The 20178-nt window shown below is 35.7% G+C and overlaps 1 protein-coding gene across 1 annotated transcript in view; it reads left to right on the plus strand.

Annotated features, from left to right (window-relative positions):
* The first annotated feature begins 1762 nt into the window (after window positions 1–1762).
* LOC107592838 (metabotropic glutamate receptor 7-like) overlaps window positions 1763–20178 on the plus strand; it is a 128790-nt gene continuing 110374 nt past the window's right edge. The window contains exon 1 of the mRNA XM_016282407.1: window positions 1763–2851. Coding sequence (XP_016137893.1) covers window positions 2372–2851 — 480 coding nt within the window. The 5' untranslated portion in view covers window positions 1763–2371. The remainder of the gene's footprint in view (window positions 2852–20178) is intronic.

The raw sequence follows: 20178 nt of genomic DNA on the forward strand, positions 1-20178 counted from the left end.
TTATAAAAATCTTTTTAGCCAAATCATCTAAATACAGTTGTACATCTCTGCTCGTTACAATGTCATCAATCTAATCAACAGTATTGTGTCATAATTTTGGTTTGTTTGGTGATTGACAATGCTTTTAAAAATAGCAGTGCACTTGATCTAACACAGCAGAGACAGAACAAAGCAAGAGTAGATTCATTTAAAAACTTCACTAAATCCAAGTGAACTTAGAATGGCAAATAGCCATTAGTTGAATGTGTACTAAACAATTTGCTGAAACATACTACTCTGCTGTTTCACCCATCCTGTCCAGATCAAGGAACATAGACAATTAGAAGAATTGTGATTTAGTCATTTATTTGTTTTAGTGCCTTGCAAGGACTTCACAATACCAACTCTCAAGTAATTTAAAAATCATTCAATCTTGGAAGGACTGAGAATATGTCAATATGAGAACAAGTAACAAAGATAGCTTTTCATACGAAGCGTCCATTCGCTTTTTACGAATGAGTAATGAAAAGGGCATCTTTTGCAAAACATCTATTCTCCTTCCCACATATAAATCGTGAGGATAACCTGCAGATTAACAGTTGGTCGCGACCCGATACTGTTCTTCCCATATATCTTACACAGTACGAGGATAACCCACAATATGGCAGAGATATGATAACTGTCTGTAGAAATTCACTCGATGCCGTCTGACTATTCTCAGTCCTTGCATGGGACCATGGAAAGAATTATGAACATGAAGCCAATTGTCTCTTCACAAACTTCTTTAAAGTGTATTATTACTTCAACAGATTATATAGTCACCATCGTAAGGGGTGGTGCAGTGATTCATCCAATGAGATATGTGGTACACAAGCCAAGAAATATTCGTTATATAAAATGGAAGTCTGGCCAGGAAGTTCTGGACATATTAGGCGTACACTTGGCCAAGGATACCTTTTCTCAACTGAACTATACAGTTCGGTCAGTCCAAACTCAATAACCTTCGGGCCTATAGCCCCCGTCCTCATCTGGAAATATACCTGTGTGCGCATGTGTGTAGAAATAGGAGAAAAGACAAAAGACGGGAAGAAAGAAACCTGAAGGGAGGAGGGAGCACAGAGAGGCAAACTCACAGAAATGTTTGGCAGAGAGTGTAATATAATCTAACACCCATCATAACAGAATAGAAAAAGTGTGTGCTAGAGAGAGAGAGAGAGCATCACTAGTGGGGCGGTAAAATCGTGAATTGATGTTGACAGAATTCATTTCCTCTGTCAGTCCCAGTCGCTGCATTCAACAGAAAAAACAATGCGAGTCTCTAGAACTGGAGTATAGTCCATATTAACCCACATCAGTGAAATAACGTTGTGCGGAATACGGTTTTTGTCGGAACACAAGTTTATGAATGAGGAGTTGATCCAGATATGGTTAAATGCTTGAGAAGCCTTGCTTTCTCTATTACAGAGAATGTTGTGGTGAAAATCTTAACCTTAAACCCACATTGCAACTGAGCTTTGGAACCGAGAAACTTAGTGAGATCTCCATTGCGATGGCTCCCTCAATTAATCGTTGAGTTTAATGACTATATCGCGTTATGATTCGCCTCACATGCAGGAGCGTATTTTCTTTGAGGGCTGACCAGGATGAGTAATACGACATCGATCGTGCGTCGAGTCATTTGACAAATCCATATTTGATTCTGGGTGGAGAGAGAAAGAGAGAGAGAAAGAGAGGAGGAGACACGCGGGCTGTCTTCTTGTCTCTTGTGAGGATTTTCGCAAGACCAAAAGACGTATCACCGCCTAAGCTTGCTTGCTTTCTCTCAAATGTAATAAGCAGCACCTGCTTCGAGGGAAAAAATGGGAGGATGTTACGGATATCTCACCTGACATCGATTCTCTGCAACATTTTCTCTGACTGTTACACGCGACGCCTCATTCTGAACGAAAACTTTTTTGCCGCCTTACATTTTTTAAACATAAAATCCGTTAAAACTCAGTCGCGATGGTTTTGCAGTGGCGTTATGACATCAGCGTGGATCGGACGTGTTTTAGTCGAATATCGCTGCACTTTAATGCGTTTTGTGTGTGTTTGATTTAAGGACAAATCATAGAAAGCTACTGTACGCATTTTACTTGGTTCTTCTGTTTTTTTTTCTTTATGTAAAGAAATAATGCAGAATATCTAAGCAACAAGCGGCGCCATACGATGCGCACTTTCCCAATGAATAACGCATCGTTATTGCGCGGTGTTTTTGGAGAAAACCTCAACGTGTTCCCACATCAACCTTACTTTGGAAGGGTCTATGGCCGTTATTGAGATCGAATCTGTTTTTGTTCACCTATAAATACTGTGAAAAGTGTCTTTTTCTGTTTCCCAACGATAAGGAGACATGGCTTGCTTTCCATGGCGGGTATTTTGGATAATTCAAGCGCTTGTGGATGTGACACTTTCGCAGGAAATCTACGCTCCTCATTCCATCAGAATTGAGGGGGATTTGACCCTGGGTGGCCTTTTCCCGGTCCATGCCCGCGGGGTCTCCGGGGAACCGTGTGGAGATATCAAGAAGGAGAACGGGATACACCGGCTGGAGGCGATGCTTTATGCACTGGACCAAATCAACAGTGACGACGAGCTTTTGCCCAACATCACTTTAGGCGCTCGGGTTTTAGACACATGTTCGCGAGACACGTACGCGTTGGAGCAGTCGCTTACTTTTGTGCAGGCTCTCATACAGAAAGACACCTCGGATGTGAGGTGTACGAACGGAGAGCCCCCGGTGTTCGTCAAACCCGAAAAGGTGATCGGTGTCATAGGGGCTTCGGCGAGTTCAGTGTCCATCATGGTTGCAAATATACTGCGACTGTTCCAGGTGAGTCTGAGCCCAAGTGTCCAACGGTAGCCCATCACATGTGCTGGAATGAGTCCCTGCGTCAAGGTTTCATGTCGTTTCACCCCGTATGATTACATGGCAGCTGATTTATGAGAACGCATAATGCCTTGAAACGCCACATAAAAGAGCACCGCATAATAACGGTTGTTTATGTATTGAAAAGCATGTTATGTTTTTTTGCGATTAGTGTAACCTAAACAGGTCGTTAGTCATAATCAATGAATCGATCAAGCATCGACTCCTCACACCTGCAGAGTGGCTTTTCAACAGGGTTAATTTCTTTGTCTCTCTATCTATTTTCAATTTCAAAGTTCTTCATTGATATGATTGCTTGATGCATCTATTCTATTCTATTCTATTCTATAATATTAAATGATAGTACATGTAAGTAAATTATATATATGTATATATATATATATATATATATATATTCTTTGCATCATAATAATATTACACTTTTTTTCATTAATTCCATACAACAACAACAACAATAAAAAAATAATAAAATAAAATAAAACGGCAAAAAAGTACAATGTTATCATTTTTCTCTCTATTTCTCTCTGTTCTTCCCTCCTGCTGTTGTTCTAAACAGGCTTGATGTTAAAACGTTACAATCAAGTGGATAGGCTTGATCGTTCAAATTAATTTGTGAATTAAGATTTAGCTTTCTAGAGGCAGAAGCTGCTAGGCTCTGCATTGGGTTATCCACCTAGTTAGTTCATGTCTGCATTGCAATAAATAGTTAATTTTGTTCTCTCTGTTCCCACAACGTTGGGAAATTACAGTTAGTTTATCTCCAAAGCATGTGTTTTGGCAGATGCAAAGTGAGCTGAGAGAATGTGTAAAAGATCTGAAAACAAATGATTTGGAATGTACAATAAGCCACGCATGAGAGTATGCACAAACCCCAGTATAATTAATCAGAATCAATCCTTGTAGGGTGTAAATAGTTGCAGTAACCAAAAACGTAAATGCATCTAAATATGGCATATGAAAATATAATTGTATCCCACCCCTTGGTTCTGAAGTGTGCGATTTACTGATACAGCAATTAAAATAGTAACAGTCTATACAGTTGCCTGTAATGATGTGAGAGGATTATTCAGCCTTATCTATGGTCTGCATCAGAGATAAACAAGGCTAATGACATCCCACCGGTCTACTAGGATGATTCCAACCTCATTCTTCTCCGGATTTTTTTGCTCTGTTTACCAAGGTTTTAATTTGGTTTTACATACAAGCGAGCAGGTAGTTTAAGATCTCTGATCTCAAATTTGTTTGGTGAAACTTAAAGAAATGTTCCAGGTTCAGTACATGGTCTATTTGTGGCATATCATCAATTACCACAGAAGATAATTTTGATAATCTTGGTTACTGTAAGGCACTTACAATAGAAGTAAATGGGTCAACACTAAAGATTTTACATCCTGTCATGACAAAAGCCAATAAACCCTTAAAATATTTGCAATTAAAACATGAAAATGGCATATCACTTAATTAACCTAATGTAATTCAAGAATTAACTAAAAATTAAACCATACAGAATTGTAGTCACACTACTACATAAAAAAGGTGTAAAAACAGCTTTCACTCGGAAATAGTCAGTATTTTTTTATTAATTACAATGAAATGGCAAGAAAAACGTTGAATTAATCATGATATATTGAAGTGGAAAGACTGAAATAGTATTTTCTTTGGCAATCTTTTATTTACAACTTTGAAAAATCTTTTTACAGTGTCAAATACAATTTTTTAAACATTAATACAAGAATCAAGTGCCTTTTCCAGCTGAATTCCATTGTAGCAACCACATGTGTTATTATAACTATAATTTTTTTTTTGTCATTCTTTAGTAAACAACATTTGCATTACAAATTCTGCCAAAATTTTCCAAAATTAATTACTGCTCAAATTGTACATTGGTGTCAGATGTCTTAACATTATCTATTCACGACCAATATATATATTTTAATCTCTTTTGCATGATCTTTACAGTATTTAAAGGCCTAAACTGTTTAATGAAATGGAAAATTGCGACATTGTCAAACATCTGTTGAGAACTTTATTGTGATTTTACATTAAATATTCACAACCATATTCAGTTTTAACAAAACAAACTGCTCTGTGCACTACAATATGTAGACATAGATTAAATAGTTGATCATGTGTTGTTGAATTAATAATTTTACAGTAAGAGACATGAGCTGCAAGCACAAGCATGTGAAACTGCAATATTTATGTCACTTTTCTCCAGCTTTTTACCACACAGCTAATGGCTAGAGCGGTTTCAGCAGACCTCGCAGATCTCTTCTAAGAGCTTGACTTTTTGCCCTACGTGGACTATTTAGAAAATATTTTTGAAAATACACCCATACACATGGGATGTAATGCCAGCCAGCCTGTGTCACAGACCCTCGGTCGTGAGCATTAAGAAACATATTTAAAGGCAATGTTGTGGCCCGCTAGCCACCTGCATCCTTTCAGAAAACTGTTTGCTTATTTCCCTATGGCCTCACACTTGCTCTGAATCTCTGACTGTTTTTATATGCTCCAGGGCTGGGATTTCACAAAGCATCCCCGACGGCCACAAGCTCTTTCTGAACGTGATGAGAGCTGTGGTGATGAGAGTTGATGTGAGGAGGGCAGTGCTCTCTGACACAATTCATGAGGCGTACAAGCATTTTTTACATTCTCCACCTCAACACATTTTGACTCAAAACGCTTGTGACACCACAGGCCCCAAATTTCATTCGGTTGTAGCGGAGCTCGTTATATGTCATTACTTTAGCATTTTACTGTTTGTTTTTTAGCGGGAAAGTGGGGGGAAGTACAAAGCAGGGCATGGCTTGCAATTGTACCTCAAGTCAAAGGTGTCTGGGTTTGGAGTCAACATAAAATTAATATCGACGCTATTTAATTTTCATAATAAACATTACTGGTCTTATTGTGTGAAAGCCTGGCACACCTCAGAGTAAACTTTTTTTTTTATTAGTAATTGTGAGATAATATAACTGCATAATGACATCTTCAAACTTTGAATATGAAGCATCTTATGTCAAATTATAAGATAAACATTTTCACTCATTGTAAGATATAAAGTTGAATTATGTGATAAAAAGTCAGATTTACAAAACTGCAGTTGTGAGATAAAGTCACATTGTTTGTGTTATTGTGAGATATAAAGTCAAAAATTGGGCAATGGGATCTTTTAACTTTGAACGTAGCATCTTAGCATCAAATTTTGAGATAAAAAAATCCTCTCTGACATTTAAATTCAAATTGTGAGATATGTTAAAAGTTTGAGATACTGTATAAAGTCAAAAATTGTATAATGGCATCTTCAAACTTCAAATGTGAGACATCTTCCATCAAATTATGAGATCAAAGGTTTTATTTTGAGATTTAAACTCACATTGTGAAATGTAAAGTTGAACTGCGAGATAAAAAGTTGTATTTATAAGAAACAAAACTCATTGTGAAGTATAGTTACATTGTGAGATACAAAGTCCAAAATTGCATAATAGCATCTTCGAACTGGATGTCTTTGCATCGAATTATGAGATTAAAAGTTCCACTGTGAGATTTAAACTTTAATTGTGAGATATAAAGTTGAGTTTTGAAATATGAAGTCATATTTCTAAGAAACAAAAATACAGTTGAAATTGATAAAGACACATTGTGAGATTGAGTTGTAAATTGTGTAATGGCATCTTCGAACATAGAATGTGAAGCATCTTCCGAGATAAAAATTCCCAAGATTTAAAATGAAATTGTGAGATATAATGTTGAATTTACAAGAAACAAAACTGCTATAGCGAGATAAATTCACATTGTTAGGTATGAAGTTACATTGTGAGATACAGTTGTAAATTGCTTAATGTAAAGTAGGGCTGTCAAAATGGCTGAAAAACTAAATTCGAATTTTGTACTTAAATATTATCAAAACTCGAATTATATTCGAATTTAAATTGCATAATTTCAGTTAGGGTGAAGAAAAACATTTGGCTTCTCTTCTGAGGCCACAAGAGGGCGCATCGAGCAAAATATTACTAATACACGTTTATTCAGTAAGATGACATCTGTGAAAAAAATGCATAATGTTTAAAACAATGTATATAAACCATATATAATTAATTAAGTTGCTTAAACAACTATAAACAAAACAGCATCATGCATGTATGCATAGATTAAAACAAAAGGCGGAAAGCCAATCACACAGAGTACATTTTTCATTTAAAAATATGAGATGCAGTGGGATGGGGAAAAAACCCGCCATAAAGTCTCAATATATGTTTTTTTTAAAGTTAAACCTACATTAATTTTACATGGCTTTCTAAACACACGGCTCTTTTGTGCGAGATGCGAGTGCAATGGTGATAGATGTCCCTCTAGAAAATGTGCGAAATATGCATTCTGTGTAAAAGTACACAGACAAGGTTACGTAACGTAAACAAGATATTCTCCGCATTGATGTTCTCTTTTTCCGCAATATTTTTAATGAACAATGCAGCAGCGCCGCATCTAGTGGCTTCAACTGGATAGGCCAACAAAAACATTATAATGCAATGACACTTACATTGTCATCGCATCTCATGCACCACTGATAAGGCTGTCTGATGCACACCTATAATTTGAATGCAACGTTTTTGCATTCGAATGTGGATTTTTTATTTGAAATTCGACGAATATTCGAAATTCAAATTTTTGACAGCCCTAATGTAAAGCATCTTTTACTGAAATTACAATATTACAGGATAATAAAGTTAAATTGTGAGAAATAAAGGCAAGAAACAAAACTGCAATTGCGAGAAATTGTCATTGTTAGATATAAAGTTACATTGTGAGATGTAATGTCACAATATTGCAATGTATTAAATGTAATAAAAAGTTGCAATGGCTAGATATAAAGTCTGAAAAGTCACATTTTGAGATTTAAACTTACATTGTAAGATGCAAAGTGAAAATCGTGAGAGACTCACATTGTTATATACTGTATAAAGTCATATTGTGACAGTTGAAATAAGAAATATCACAGTTATTGGAAAAAGTTGCAATTGCAATAGTCATCTACAAAGTTGCAATTTAAGATTTAAACTGAGGGTACGTTTACACGACAACTATGTACTAAAAACAGAAATTGTTATTTGCGTACAGATGACAACGTTGTCAAAATGATCCCCGTTCACACAGATTCACGTAAACGGCTACAAATGCTGTATTACTTATGCCAGGCCAGTAGTTGGCGACATCACTTTATAAAGAAACACCATGCATCTGCACACCTATGCATTCCTATAGACTAAACACGTAATTGCAATTACATGACATTGCAATTACACAACATTGCAATTATGAAAAAAAGCAATTGCGTGAAGTCACAATTATTATTTATTTTATTCTTAAGCGGTAACAGCTTCCTTAATTTCTGTACACATTATGTTAAAGAAGAACAAAATCGTAAATGCCTCACATTACAAAAGTAAAATAGGTTGCGAATGTTTTTCATGTTGATGTGAATATTACAGGCATATCTGAAACCATAAACATTGTTATTTTTATCGAACAAATACAGCAACATCAGTGTTTTGCCATTAAAGTGGGATGCTTCTTGTCATAATGATTCTCCATAGTCTGTAAGTGACTATTGATTTCTGATGTGTTGCTGGTTCTCTGGCCCAGAAGGTTTGCTGCCTTGAGCTCTAGTAAATACAGTATATGTTTGCTATCACTCACTCATAGGCCACCAACATGAAAGTGACAACAGCCACAGTGACAGAAGTCTAAAAATATCAGAGCTGTGGGACTCATTTCTCACAGAAGCCATAACCTACAAACCCAGGAATTCTTCAGCACAGATTTTTTTATCTAGTCGGTGAGAAGCAGGCATTAAATACTATGTTCTTCCTAGCATCACTGTTATTATTAGTGGTTGACGGTGGGTAACACCATCCATAACAACTTGGTGGCAATGTAAATATCTTGTACATGATCAATATGGTAGTCAAATAGTATCATTTGATACCATCAAGGTATTTCCACAGTAACAAAAAGCTCGATATTTTTCCACAAAAAGAGCTTTTATTGCTTTAGATCATCAACAGATACCAAAACACTCTATAAAAACATTATTTGGGAGTTTAGGCCACCCACCAATCTTGTTGGGACAACAGTGCCAGAGGAGGCAGGGCCTGGCATGGCGGTGCGCGCTGATGGAAGATTCGTCCCACCTGGAGGTCATTCTGCTCTGATAACCTCTTTGCTCTCCTCTTTTTATCAGCCGTCTCCATCATTTGGCTTCCGATTGGCTACTCCTCCCTTCGCAGTTGGCTTCTTTTCAGCGTCAGAAATCCCAGTCTATTTATCAATATTGGCTGCGTTTGTACCCCTGAGACTGCCAGAAACCTGACTGCAGCTTTGCCAAATTGCAACTTTTTGTTATGTAACATTACATTTGGTCTATTGGAGAATTTACTTTCAAAAGGGTCATTTAATAATTCAGGAAAATGAGTTTGATAAATTATACTGATAGTTAGTATTATATTGGCTGAAGTTAGAAGGCGTAACCTGGAAATGTGTTTCCAAATAATCTTTTATTCTCAGTTGGGCTCATTTTGGAAACACAAGAATAATGGATTTGATCATACATATAATCACAAAAACATGGAGTATTAATATATATATATATATATATTATATAATATTTAAATATATAGAAAAAAAAAGATATAATAAACAAGCTAAAAATAAAACTGCCAAAAAATAAAATAAGCCATAACAAATAATAAAACAGCGCATGATACAAACAATAAAACAAACAAAACAAAGAATGAAACAAAACAAACAAATAAAAACAGGACAAAAAATTTATAAAACAAACAAAAAAAAACGACAAAAATTTGAAAACAAACAAATGGATTCAATAAATAAATAATTCAAAAATAATAAAATCTAAACAAATCAAGTTTTTAGGCTAGTGTTTTTCTCTCTCCCTCTCTCTATTCTATAAATTATTAAAAATGATTAAATTATTAAATAAAAACAAAGGAGTAAATCAGTTTTCTAATTTTAATTTTTATAAATCTTTATGATTCACTTTCTACTGAGAAATAAGTATTATAGTCACCTAAATATTTCCTTGTTTTCCTCTAAAGCTGATTTGAATTTATTTGGGATCATTAGATATGACATGGTGCCTTGGAAGCAGGTCTGAAACCAGGAGGTATCCTCATATACAAACATGTACCGATTCCATTCATGTTGGAAAATCATGACGCCATTCATTTCGTCAACACGTCCTACGAGGCAGGTGTATTTAAATGTGGCATCTCATCAGCCATTCCGCTAATCTTAATTCCAAACGTCATAATCACATTAGTTTGCTATATTTCCAGTTGAGGATGAGCTTTAAGTTACTCCCAGTGCTGTCTCTTATCTCCTGTTCAATGCCTGTCTGTGAAGTTGCTCAGCATGAAGCCTGGAAAAATCCTCGGTTGATGTCATAAAGCACGTCTGCCATTGGCTCATCTCGGAGCTCGTTAAATGAGAGAGTCCCGCTGGGCGAGCTGCCATAAATTATTATGAGCACGGATCTTTTTTTTCATTTAGAAAGCGTCAATGATATACATACTAGTAATTAATGAAATAATTTCTTCTCTCCAGTCAATAGAGACTTCAGCTCCCTGCAGACTTCGTTGACATTTATCACATCAAGTGCGACTGATTAATTTGTATTGCCTTTACCTCAACATGAGAAGGAATAATTTGTTGGAATGATCTATCGCTCTCACATCAGAAGACTATAGAATGCTAACCAAAAGTACTCGAATTATGGTTATTTAGTGGAGATCTCTTCAGATTGTCACAGGCAGGTTTGCTGTTGGTAATAAATTGTTCTTTTCTTCACTGTGAGGTCACTGTCGATTTTCAAGTGTGACATTAATGTAGGGGGTTTGCGCTCTGAATGTGACATTGAAATCTTTTAGTATGTGTGAAGTGAGGATGTAGTGCTTTCACTAGTGTGAGTGGATTTTCAGACTTGCATTATTGTTGGAAAAAATTCTACTTTTCATTTATAGACTTTGTTTACAACTGTGTTTGAAAATGTACTGTCCAATGTTCAATTAAAGTTAAGTAGGGCTAAAGATTACACAGTATACTTAAAAACATTTGACACAATGTGTCACAACTAACCTTGAATATGTTCAAGTGTTCAAGCAACAGTCACTGTAGTCCCTGTGATGTCCTAAAGAAAAATATAATTATTTATTAACGCCAGTGAAGTTGTGTAGTCCACATACCCGTAGCTAATTTGTCCAGTTTTTAAATTAATTTACCTAGAAAGCTGATTTGTTTAGGTTTTTTTGTTTTGTTTTATCCTTTGTTTTGTTATGGCTTATTTTGTTTTGTATTGTTTTGGCCTCTGTTTTATTTTATCCATTTGTTATGGCTTATTTTGTTTTGTATTGTTTTGGCCTCTTTGTTTTATTTTATCAATTTGTTATGGCTTATTTTGTTTTGTATTGTTTTGGCCTCTGTTTTATTTTATCCATTTGTTATGGCTTATTTTGTTTTGTATTGTTTTGGCCTCTTTGTTTTATTTTATCAATTTGTTATGGCTTATTTTGTTTTGTATTGTTTTGGCCTCTGTTTTATTTTATCCATTTGTTATGGCTTATTTTGTTTTGTATTGTTTTGGCCTCTTTGTTTTATTTTATCAATTTGTTATGGCTTATTTTGTTTTGTATTGATTTGGCCTATTTTTGTTTTATTTTATCTATTTGTTATGTCTTATTTTGTTTTGTATTGTTTTGACTTATTTTGTATTGGCCTGTTTATGTTTTGTTTTATTAATTTGTTTTGCCCTGTTTTTGTTTTATCCATTTTTTTAATCAGCTTGTTTTGGCTATTTTTTTATCCTTATTCAAATAAATTTGTTTTGTTTTGTCTGAGTTGTTTTTGTTTCATTTTATCCATTTGGTTTAGATGATTTTGTTTGGGCCCTTTTTTGTTCCACAAAGAGATACAGCTGAAAGGAAATTTGTCAATAAATCTGTTTTATAGCACACAAAGCTATTGTGTGCTGTATTCCATTAATTACGTACAAGTCTTACAGACTACTCTTCTGGTGCTATATGTGTCCTGGTTACAATATGCTTTTTATGGAACAGAGGATCTTATGTTGTAATCTGCTGAAGCCATGCAGGTTTGAATTGGGTGAGCAATTGGTTTAGTCAGTCTTTTTATTAGTAGATAGTTGTGCAGCCCCAACAGGGCCTTCATGTTCTAGCAAACAAGAATGGCAGGTCTCACAACCTTATTTCATAGAGCGCATGGGGGATTTGGTGTAGTAGAGACCTCCAAAACATCAACTAACCATGTCTTTTCTCTTGTAAATTCAGTTTGGATTAAAACATGTAGCAAAAACAATTCCGAGATAAAGGTTTCAAGACAAGCATAGGTGCAAAGCGGACAGAGATAGTGTTTGGCTGTTACTGTGCTGTACACTTTTATGATTTCAACATTCTGCAGTCTTAAAAATAAAAGTTATTTTTTTGCCATCCATGGATCCATGAAGAACCTTTAACATCCACACAACCATTCCATTCCACAAAAGGTTCTTTATAAGAGAAAAAGGTTCCTCAAGCTATGAAAATTTTTTATTTTATGATCAGTTCACTAGAGGGTTCGAGGAACCAAAAATGGTTCTTATATGACATTGCTACAAAAATCCTTTATTTTTAAGAGCGTATGAAATTTATTTATCCCATTCAAAAGGATTATTTAGATGATGGTACTAATTACAGAAGAAGAACATGAGGAACTCGAGTGAATCCAAGCTGATCACTCAGCCGATCACTTGAGGGACTTTCTTGGATCAGCAAGTTTCATTTGACTTGCACACAACCTTGGCAGCTAGTGGAAGTAGGTGTCTTTGAGAGTTACCCGTCTGTGCAGCGGCAAAGATTCACTTCAAGGCAGGCTTGGAAGAAACGTCTTGCATGGTTTCCCATAAGCTGTTTGCTGCCAATGTCTACTGACCAGAAACGATGAGAAAATATCTCTATCATACCCATTTTGTTTAGATGTAACCGCTTGGTTGGCTTTCACAGTGTAGTGCAATCCTATGATTTGATTTACGTTAATTCACTATCATTTTTCTCTCAGAAATGTGCATTTAATGTTGACCACTGGAGCATTTCTAAACCTTTGTGATGAGTTAAACCACTTTACTGTAAACATAACACCGTACCTGCTGCTTCTTTTCTTCTAGTAAAGGAAACCTTGACTCTCTGACAGATGAACTGAAGTTTAATTACGGTGCAGGATGATCCGTTTTGGCAGAAGGGTTGTGAGGGTTGGCTGCAGCTTTAAGAGGGTTCTAATTATGTCCCACATTCAGATCAAACGGTAATTAATTTAGCCCTGTCAAAACCAAAAAGACAATTATAAACAAATGGATTACCCGTCACAAAGACAGCTATGTGCAGAATAGCTAAAACATCTCAACTTTCTCACAGGAGAAGAAGCGTCGAGCCAAGGTTTTGACAATGAGATATTTCATTCAGACGGTTCACGGACAGCATCTCTCACCTCATGAAGATTTAATTATTTGTTTACCTTCACTATTGAAACCATACTGAGGGCGTACTCTCATAAATAACATCTTTATTTACACACTAAATGTTTAAATTAATTAATTTAATATGCATACAAACCATTCCCCTTGATATATGTTTTTTTAATCAAACCACAAAATTGTCTCAACTTAAAGTAGAATAAAATGCAGATTGTTTGGGGGCTCGTCCGGGATTTGAACTTGCATAAAACATGCTGTATGTCTTCTGTGACAGTTAAATGTCTCAGTGTTGGCATTATAAATTAGACTAAAATGGTATCTTGTTTATTTGCATCGTCTGACAAATTCATCAGTTGTCGTCATTGAGGCTTCAGTTTGACTGGATTTGCACAGTGAGACTGATGTTATATGACTTGATGGCGCCTCACTTCTCCTAACATTATCTTAAAGAATCTTATCTTATCTTTGAAACATTGTAAATAGGACAGCTCGCCATCTTATACCATGTCTAGAACTGGAAGGAGGCTGTGATTATGGATTTATTTTTGCATCTACTGTCAATAAAATACCAGATACGTCATTTCCTTTGAAGGAAAATAGAATGAAGCAAGCATTTTGCTTTACTGAATAATCAGCTTATGGTTTGAGAAGCACTTTGTGGCAATTTATATTCAACCTCAGTCAAATCTTTAAGGTTAACAACAGACTTGAGCTAAGGACTAATTCAGCTTTACAGCCCCACAGGAAATATGGTGAAAAGTTTTCAGCTAGCACCATTCAAAGCAGGATGTTTAACTGGGCTTAAAGGGGATAATTTGATTTACATTCTTTAATTCTAACAGAGTGTAACATATTTCCTTTTGTATTATTGGATTTTTCAGAGTGCTCTTGGGTCTACTGTTCCAGAAGTACTGAGATTTATTTTAAAATCTTCTCATTGATCTTATTAACTCTTCAAGATAATGATGTAGGTTCAGTATTTCATACTGTATAATGGAATCTATTATATAGAAAAGTTTGTTGGAAGTTTTGACATATATTTTGTAGTGATGGATACAATTTCCGATAGTCCAATTTAGACATTCTACTAACTATAGGTAACTTTGCAACTACATGTAAACTAACTCTCATTAGAGTATTAGTATACTGTTAGGTTAGGATTAGGCTTTGTGTAGTTTGTTATAGAGTTTGGTTTAGTAGAACAAGTTGACAAGTACTTGCACAGTTACTTATAGACAGTAGAACGTGTGTTGGGGACCATCAAAATAAAGTCATAGCAGATATTGAGCAGAAAGTCTACCAATACTCATATGACTGCTAGTTAACATGTAGTTGCAAAGTTACTTATGGTCAGCAAAATTTCTAAAGTGGACTATCAAAATAAAGTGTTGCCATACTAATTTGTATGACCTGAATAAAATTGAACTCTCGATAATGAAAATACAGAGTTTAGCAGAAATCTGAAAGCTTTTTTTCTTTTTTTTTGTGCAGAGCTACCAACTGCTGGCATGAGGCTGTGGCAATATGTGTGAACTCTGTCTTGTCTTATATACCTGACTGACAGCTAGGGAAAAAAATTGATTTCAGAGCTAAAAAGACAGTGAAGGAAAATATGAGTGGGATCAAATAACTCCTCATTTGTTTGTCACTCTTAATGTTATGCCATAAAAGGTGCCACATTAGATTAATTGGAGAATTGCTAGACAAATGTTTTCTTGATATTTTACAAAGTGAAGCAGAAAACATAGGCACAACCTAACTGAAATTAATTCTTATAAGTTGTCAGTTCGTGTTCACACTATATAGAAATCAACTCTTTGTGCCCTTCAAAATTACAAATAGTGTTTGTCACATGAAGCTGACTTGGTTTGCATTTGATTTTAGTAGAATTTGGTGTTAGCTTGTTGCTAAGCTAATGATGTAATGCTCTGATAAGCATATGCATACAATATAAATACTTTATATTCCATAATTATCATATAGTGTAAATATGTGTAATAAAATAATTAGGGATGCACCGATATGAAAATGTTGACCGATACCGATAACCGATTATTCTTTATTTTTGAAAGCCGATAACCGATATGTTGGCCGATAAATCTATATCCAAATTGTTATATACTTTTTGAGAGCCTGATTACAAAAAAGGTCTCCTCATTTAAAGCTACATCCCAAACACTTCAACATAAGCAGCCTAGTTTGAACGGTGTACGTTTTAAAAATATTTTTACTTTCCCATTACCAAATTTAGTCATAAAAAAGTCTTACAAATAAATAAAATAATGCATAAATAATGTAAACAAGTCACTGGACATCATTACATGTGTAAAGAATCGAAATGAATGTGCCACAGATCAATAAAACGGAATAGCCTTTGCACGGACAATAATTAAATTATTTTAATTACTAAACCATATTGTTGATGAAAATAATAAGAGAAAAATACAAGTGGCTGTTGTTATTAATAATATATCAATGATTTTGAAAAAGTAACAAATGAATACCACTGTTTTAAATAGCAGCCATACCTCAATTTATAACTGATCATTATCCACCATCTTAGACTCATTTTTGTCATGTCGCAATGCATTATGGGATTGCTTTGCCCTCAATGCATACATGCTACACAGAAAAACGGATCATATCCTGGCAGAAAATTACCTGTACCTTTTTTCCATTAGGTTTACTGACATTTATTTCAACCCTAAAAGAAAATACAAGTTGTAATTGAAAATATGGATAAAATCAATACAGCAAATTATTGTGCATTACACAGTACACTGAGCCATATTTTCTTAGAGTACATTACCTCAGAATTTGGCCAAAATGATGTACCTTTTGGAAGAAACTTTACGTCGGGAGTGTTCATGTGATGCCTAAAATGTTGCCTACGTTGGAAGAGTACTAGTATTTTTCTACACCAGATGGTATTGTGCCCAAACAAAGAACATTTGCAAAGGGAAAAACTACTTCCTTTTTGCCAGTACATGTTTAAAACTCACCGTTCCCTGTTGAAAATAGGCTTGGAAATGTTTTGAACAAAAAACAGTGTTGCGTGACCTGTGGAAGAACTATAGTATACTTAAAACAAAAATTTTCTTCTAGGAGTCACAGTCTGAGAAGCCTACCGTTAGTATTCCAGTGAATTGGAATAATAGATATGGCAGTTTCAGGTCACTTGCTAAATAACAGTCTCCCGCTTTTCCCTCCGCAACCACTGCGTCTATCCATCCCACCCGTCTTCCATCCATATCCACAAACTATTACTCAGTCTACAACCTAATCTGCAGCAGCACCTTGTCTGAAACAATCGACATTATCGTTTGTTCCTCACCGTTGGCTCGGTAGGTTGGTGTTATATTGTCTCTAGCGTAGCTCAGGGTGGCAGTTTTGCTGGCGAAGAGTGAACAGTACTCTTGTCTGACATATATGTCCAAAGGAGAAGAAGCCAAGTGGAAAGTTGGGATGTGAGAGGCCGAGTCTGGTACCAGCAGACAAGAGCGGCGCTCTAGGTGTTCTTGGATTTGGGTTGTCCAGTAGTGTAGCCACTATTTGCTTCAGTTAAGTAATAAATTAGTACAAAGTGGACGCTATTTACTAAATCTAGTGAACACATTAGTACAACGTTGCCATGATTTAGAACAACTAGGGAACAATTCAAACAACGTGGCTGCGGGTTACGAAAATGAGGGAACAAATTAGAACAACATGGCTACAATGTACTATAACGAAGGAATGAATTAATACAGCATGGCCATGATTTACATAAATGGGGGAACAAATTAATACAACATGGCTACGATTTACTAAAACAAGGGAAGAAATTAGTACGACGTTGCCGCTATTTACCAAAACTAAGGAACAAATTAGTACAACATAGCCACAATTTTGCAAAAAATTATGGAACACAAGTTTTACTAATTTGTGCCCACTATAACATGGGAACAAATTCTGGCCATGATAACTACACTAGTCAACATTTTAAGTAGATCAAAACCTTTCATCATGTATGTGTGTGTGTTATTAATCACGTATAAAAATGAAATGGAACATGTATAATACTGAGCTAACAACAACAGTTTAACAAAAACAGTCACCAAAAGTGCGTCATCCAAAACCTAAAAAATGTACGCTGGATGATTTTTGTTTTCTATGACCCATCCAGGGGTCGGGAACCTTTTTTGACCAAAGAGCCATTTTTTTTATTTTGGTTAATGCATTTTTCTTTTCTGTCAATATGGGGTGCTGTGTGTACATTAATGAGGAAAAAAAAATAACTTAAATGATTTTAGCAAATGGCTGCAATATAACAAAGAGTGAAAAATGTAAGGGGGTCTGAATACTTTCCGTACCCACTGTATATGTACAGCACTTTGGCATACACTAGCTGTTTTTAAATGTGCTATATAAATAAACTGACCTTGACCTTGACCATTCTTGCAAATGCAAAAAAAATAAAAAATTGTAATTGACCTGACCTAAATATTTACCAAAATATCGATGCTACATGAAAATAACAATTTTTGTTACATTGTGTAATTAAAAAGCATTTATTTATTTAAATAATTTATAAGTAAAACATTGAACTGAACATGACATTTTGAAGTAGGAAGACTGATAGTATTTTCTTGTAAATAAAACAAACTATTAGAGTACATTTTACAGCTTAGAAAAAAAGAAGAATTTTTTTTTATAGTGTAGTGATACCAAAATTACACACTCATCTTTAAAAAGCACAAGGGACTTTCTTAAAAAAAGGGCAGTGGTGTTGTGAACGATTGATCAGAATGTTTTTTTATATACTATATATTCTATGTTATAATTTCATAGACCTCACAGAAATCATCTCTGTATGAAATATTATAGGAAATGCTCGAAAGATTCTCCCATTTTCTCCTTCATCTGCATTACATCTTTAGATAGGGTCTAGTCTGGATGAATATTACTTTGACATGAACATGGCATCCCACCCACTGATTCAAGAGTGTTGGGTTTCCTCCATTACCATGAGTGGATGGCATTACCATGAGTGGTTTTCCCTGCTGTAACTCCATCGATCACAGGAAGTCCATTTCAATTCAGAGGATAAAGCGTTTGAGAGTCTAACCAGTCTATTGTGTTTCTGGTATGAAAGTAGGGCATCACGTAGATGTAAGAGTCTCTATTAAAGTATAAAGAGAATGAAAAATCTGCTTTGGGAATTGCAAGAACTTTGAAATTCTGGATAAAATGCAGTACAGTGAGGTGCAAACGTCTGAAACCACTGGTGAAAAGGCTTCTTTTTTGCATTTTTAATAAAAAATTTTAAGAAATTTGAGTTAAAAAGAATTAGAAAAACTAAAGATAGCATGAACTAAAACTGATGTTACTCAGAGTGCTTTGAGAATGTTCCAATTTCTAAATGTTCAAAATCTTAAATATGTTTGTTGATTTCCCTTATTTAAATGGAATCCCAGATTTTCAGTGTGGTCTCAGACATTTCAAACCCCCTGTATATTTGCATTTATACCAGCTTTGTAGCAACTTTGCATGACCCAGTTCTCTGTAGCGGATCTTAATAGCTTCTGGGACTAGTAGCCTCAGGCCATTCCGTCCCTTGTTGCCCCAAGTTCCTGGTCGGGGGTCAGCCAGTCAAGCAAAATTTCTCCTTGGCATAACTACTGATGTTCTACTTAGCATTTGCAATGACACTACAGTGTCAGTGAACTAAGAATTTGTATACTTCAGTGTAGGTAGGACACAATATACCTACAAAGTCCGAACAAAGTCATGTAAGTTGTCAACCTCTTGAAGATGCTCTTAATATCAAATGCCAGAGTCCAGTATCTCTTAAAGGGTTAGTTCACCTAAAAATGAAAATTAGGCCATAAATTACCCACCCTCACGAACAGAGGGGGGTTGCTGGAGGTGTGAATGGTTGTGTGGAGAGGTGTTCAGGGCGGGTGTGGGGTGTTTTTTCAAACCTGCAGTAGAACTCGTTCAGATCGTCTGCCAGTTGTTGATTCTCCGCAGTGCTGGGGGATGGTGTCTTGTAATTGGTGATTTATTTTAGACTTTTCCACACTGATGCGGAGTCACTGGAAGATAATTTAATCCTTATTTTTTCAGAATAATTCCTCTTTGCCACTCTGATCTCCTTTTCCAGTGTGTATTTAGCCTGTTTATACAAAACATTATCCTGACGGAGCTGTCTGAGCTGTCTGAGTTTTGCAGTGAACCATGGTTTGTCATTGTTGTAAGTTAAGTGAGTCCTGGTAGGAATGCACATGTCTTCACAGAAACTGATATAAGATGCTACAGTCTCTGTGAGCTCGTCCAGATCGGTGGCAGCAGATTCAAAAACGCTCCAATCAGTGAGGTCAAAACAAGCGCGTAAATCCTACTCTGCTTCATTAGTCCATCTTTTTACAGTCCTTAATACAGGTTTAGCTGATTTCAGTTTCTGCCTGTAGGTCGGTATAAGATGAACCAAGCAGTGATCAGAGAGCCCCAAAACTGCTCGTGGAACAGAGTGATATGCATTCTTTATTGTGGTGTAACAGTGATCCAATATATTACTGTCTCTGGTGGGACATGTGATGTGCTGTCTGCATTTTGGCAGTTCACGGGAGAGATTGGCTTTATTAAAGTCCCCGAGAATGATTAAAACAGAGTCCGGGTGTTGTTGTTCTGTCTCTGTGATCAGATCAGCGAGTTTCTGTAAAGCGGAGCTCACGTGCGCTTGCGGAGG

Source organism: Sinocyclocheilus grahami, unplaced genomic scaffold (genome assembly GCF_001515645.1).
Source record: "Sinocyclocheilus grahami isolate Dianchi unplaced genomic scaffold, SAMN03320097.WGS_v1.1 scaffold159.1, whole genome shotgun sequence".
Classification (NCBI taxonomy): domain Eukaryota; kingdom Metazoa; phylum Chordata; class Actinopteri; order Cypriniformes; family Cyprinidae; genus Sinocyclocheilus; species Sinocyclocheilus grahami.